Source organism: Miscanthus floridulus, chromosome 15 (genome assembly GCF_019320115.1).
Source record: "Miscanthus floridulus cultivar M001 chromosome 15, ASM1932011v1, whole genome shotgun sequence".
Lineage (NCBI taxonomy): Eukaryota > Viridiplantae > Streptophyta > Magnoliopsida > Poales > Poaceae > Miscanthus > Miscanthus floridulus.
Window position 1 is genome coordinate 84,554,314 of NC_089594.1, and position 2,320 is coordinate 84,556,633.

The window sequence follows — 2,320 nt, forward strand, 5'->3', positions numbered from 1 at the left end:
ACTTGTCGGCCCATCATTAGCCAACAGGAAATTCTTGCGATTTCAGTCACTGTCTATCAATGTTTTTCTATATTATTAGTTTATTTTTATAAGAAAAGTAGTACTACATGGACGCTATTGAGCATTGACCTTTGTGTCAAAGTGGCATCAAATTTCCAATGCATCTAGTGCACGATCTTATCTACTACTGCGATTCCGGTATCAACAACGAAGTTTTTTTTGTTTGTTCTTTTTTTTTAAAAAAAAGATAACCTTTTCTCCTCCCTTTTGCAAAGGCTGGTGGCTGGTTGTGCCATCACCATCACGAGAACACGTTCCGTTCTCTTTTTTTTTCTCCCAATTCATGCCTTGATTAGTTTCTTCTCAAAACTTTACACCCTATTACATCGAATATTTAATACATGCATGGAGTATTAAATATAGACTAAAAAAACTAATTATACAAATTACGATTACTTTACGAGACAAATTTTTAAGTCTAATTAATTTATGATTTGATAATGTGGTGCTACAGTACACGTGTGCTAACGATGAATTAATTAGGCTTAATAAATTCGTCTCGCGGTTTACTGACGGATTCTGTAATTTATTTTTTATCAAAGCACCTGCTATGGTACCCAACAAGACCTCATTCATCGTTGAAACGGAGGGAGGATGACGCCATTGCCAGGAGACACTGACACTCACTCCCCCCCGTTCCGTCCCGTCATCCCGTTCCCGTCCCGTCGTGTCGTGTCGTGTCGCGTGGGCTTGCCTTGCCCCACTGCCTTCGTGGACCCACGTCGTCAGCCACATCCATATCCACCCCACCCGACCGCTTGCCGTCGGGGCCGGGCAAGGAGCCTGGACTTGCGTGCAACCGAGGGCAGAGACGGCATTTCGCCCCGCGAGATATTTTCGGTGGTCTCCTGCGCTGCACAGGCCGGCAGTGCAGCGGCCGAACCGGGTCAGGTCAGTCACGCTGGGCCCCACGCTCCCCTCGTCTGAGTCAGGGCCACCTACTCCGGGTCCCAACAAGCCCGCGTGCACGCAACGTGTGAACGTGTGCGCGTAGGCGTAGCGCAGCGGGGCGGCCCGATCCCCCGCATATTCCATCCAGGGGCGCCGTGGGATGGGATCAGGACGGCCGCGGCGGCCCCGTCCCCGGCTATAAAGGCGGCGCGGGGGAGGGCCTCGACCTCTCCGTGCTCTCTCAGAGGTGGGTTGGCTTCTCCTCCCCCTCCGGTTCGGGTTCGGGTTCGTGAGGTTCTCCGGGGTTCGGTTCGGGTTCGTGGGTGGGTGAGCGGAACGAGATGGCGGCGTCGGACGTTGAGTACCGCTGCTTCGTCGGCGGCCTCGCCTGGGCCACCGACGACAACTCCCTCCACACCGCCTTCAGCACCTACGGCGAGGTCCTCGAGTCCAAGGTCCGTTCCGTCCCAGATCCGTCCATGCCCCACTCAGATCTGACCTTTGTTTTTCCTGACTGACCCACCCGGATCGGATCTCTTTCTCTTGGCGCGCAGATCATCCTGGATCGGGAGACGCAGAGGTCCCGCGGCTTCGGCTTCGTCACCTTCTCCACGGAGGAGGCGATGCGGAGCGCCATCGAGGGCATGAACGGCAAGGAGCTCGACGGCCGCAACATCACCGTCAACGAGGCCCAGTCCCGTGGCGGCCAGCGCGGCGGCGGCGGCGGCGGCGGGTACGGCGGTGGCCGTGGAGGCGGTGGCGGATACGGGCGCCGTGATGGAGGTGGCTACGGCGGTGGCGGCGGCGGCTACGGCGGCGGTGGCTACGGTGGCCGTGGCGGTGGTGGCTACGGCGGTGGCGGTGGCTACGGTGGTGGCAACCGCGGTGGCGGCGGCTACGGCAACTCCGATGGGAGCTGGAGGAACTGAGCGGTGGGGCCCGCGCGGCCAAGTTATCTTGTTCGCTACTGCTACCGTGTTGTTGTGTTACCCTCGTCCAGAGCGGGGTTTATCTTCTTGTTCGTCGTTGTCGTCGTGTCTGTGTGTTCGTGTTGTTGTTGTTGTTGCCCATCTGTGTTTTTGATCGCAAGCTCGGTCCTTCGATGTTGTTGTTGTTGTTGTGTTGTTAGTGCTGTGTTCGTCCTCGTCTTTGGCCCCGTGCATCAATCAGCATGAACTGGGTCTGGGATCGATGGATGTTGTTACCCTTGTCAAGTTGTTAATCGTCAGTCAATCAATCAATGAAAAAAAGGTGCTTCTTGGTGCTGCAAATGATTGTGCTCTTCCCAAAAGTTTCTTGCTCTTGAGTACGAATCAAGGCATAAGGTTGTCACTAAGTTTTTGAATCAATGGTTATTTTCATATAATTG

The 2,320-nt window shown here is 54.6% G+C and overlaps 1 protein-coding gene across 1 annotated transcript; it reads left to right on the plus strand.

The window, feature by feature from the left end:
* The first annotated feature begins 1,180 nt into the window (after positions 1-1,180).
* On the plus strand, positions 1,181-2,058 carry LOC136506791 (glycine-rich RNA-binding protein 1). Its single transcript, XM_066501681.1, has 2 exons — positions 1,181-1,406; positions 1,506-2,058. Exons 1-2 carry the CDS (start codon positions 1,293-1,295, stop codon positions 1,878-1,880), a joined length of 489 nt encoding a protein of 162 aa, XP_066357778.1. The 5' UTR covers positions 1,181-1,292; the 3' UTR covers positions 1,881-2,058.
* Positions 2,059-2,320: the final 262 nt, after the last annotated feature.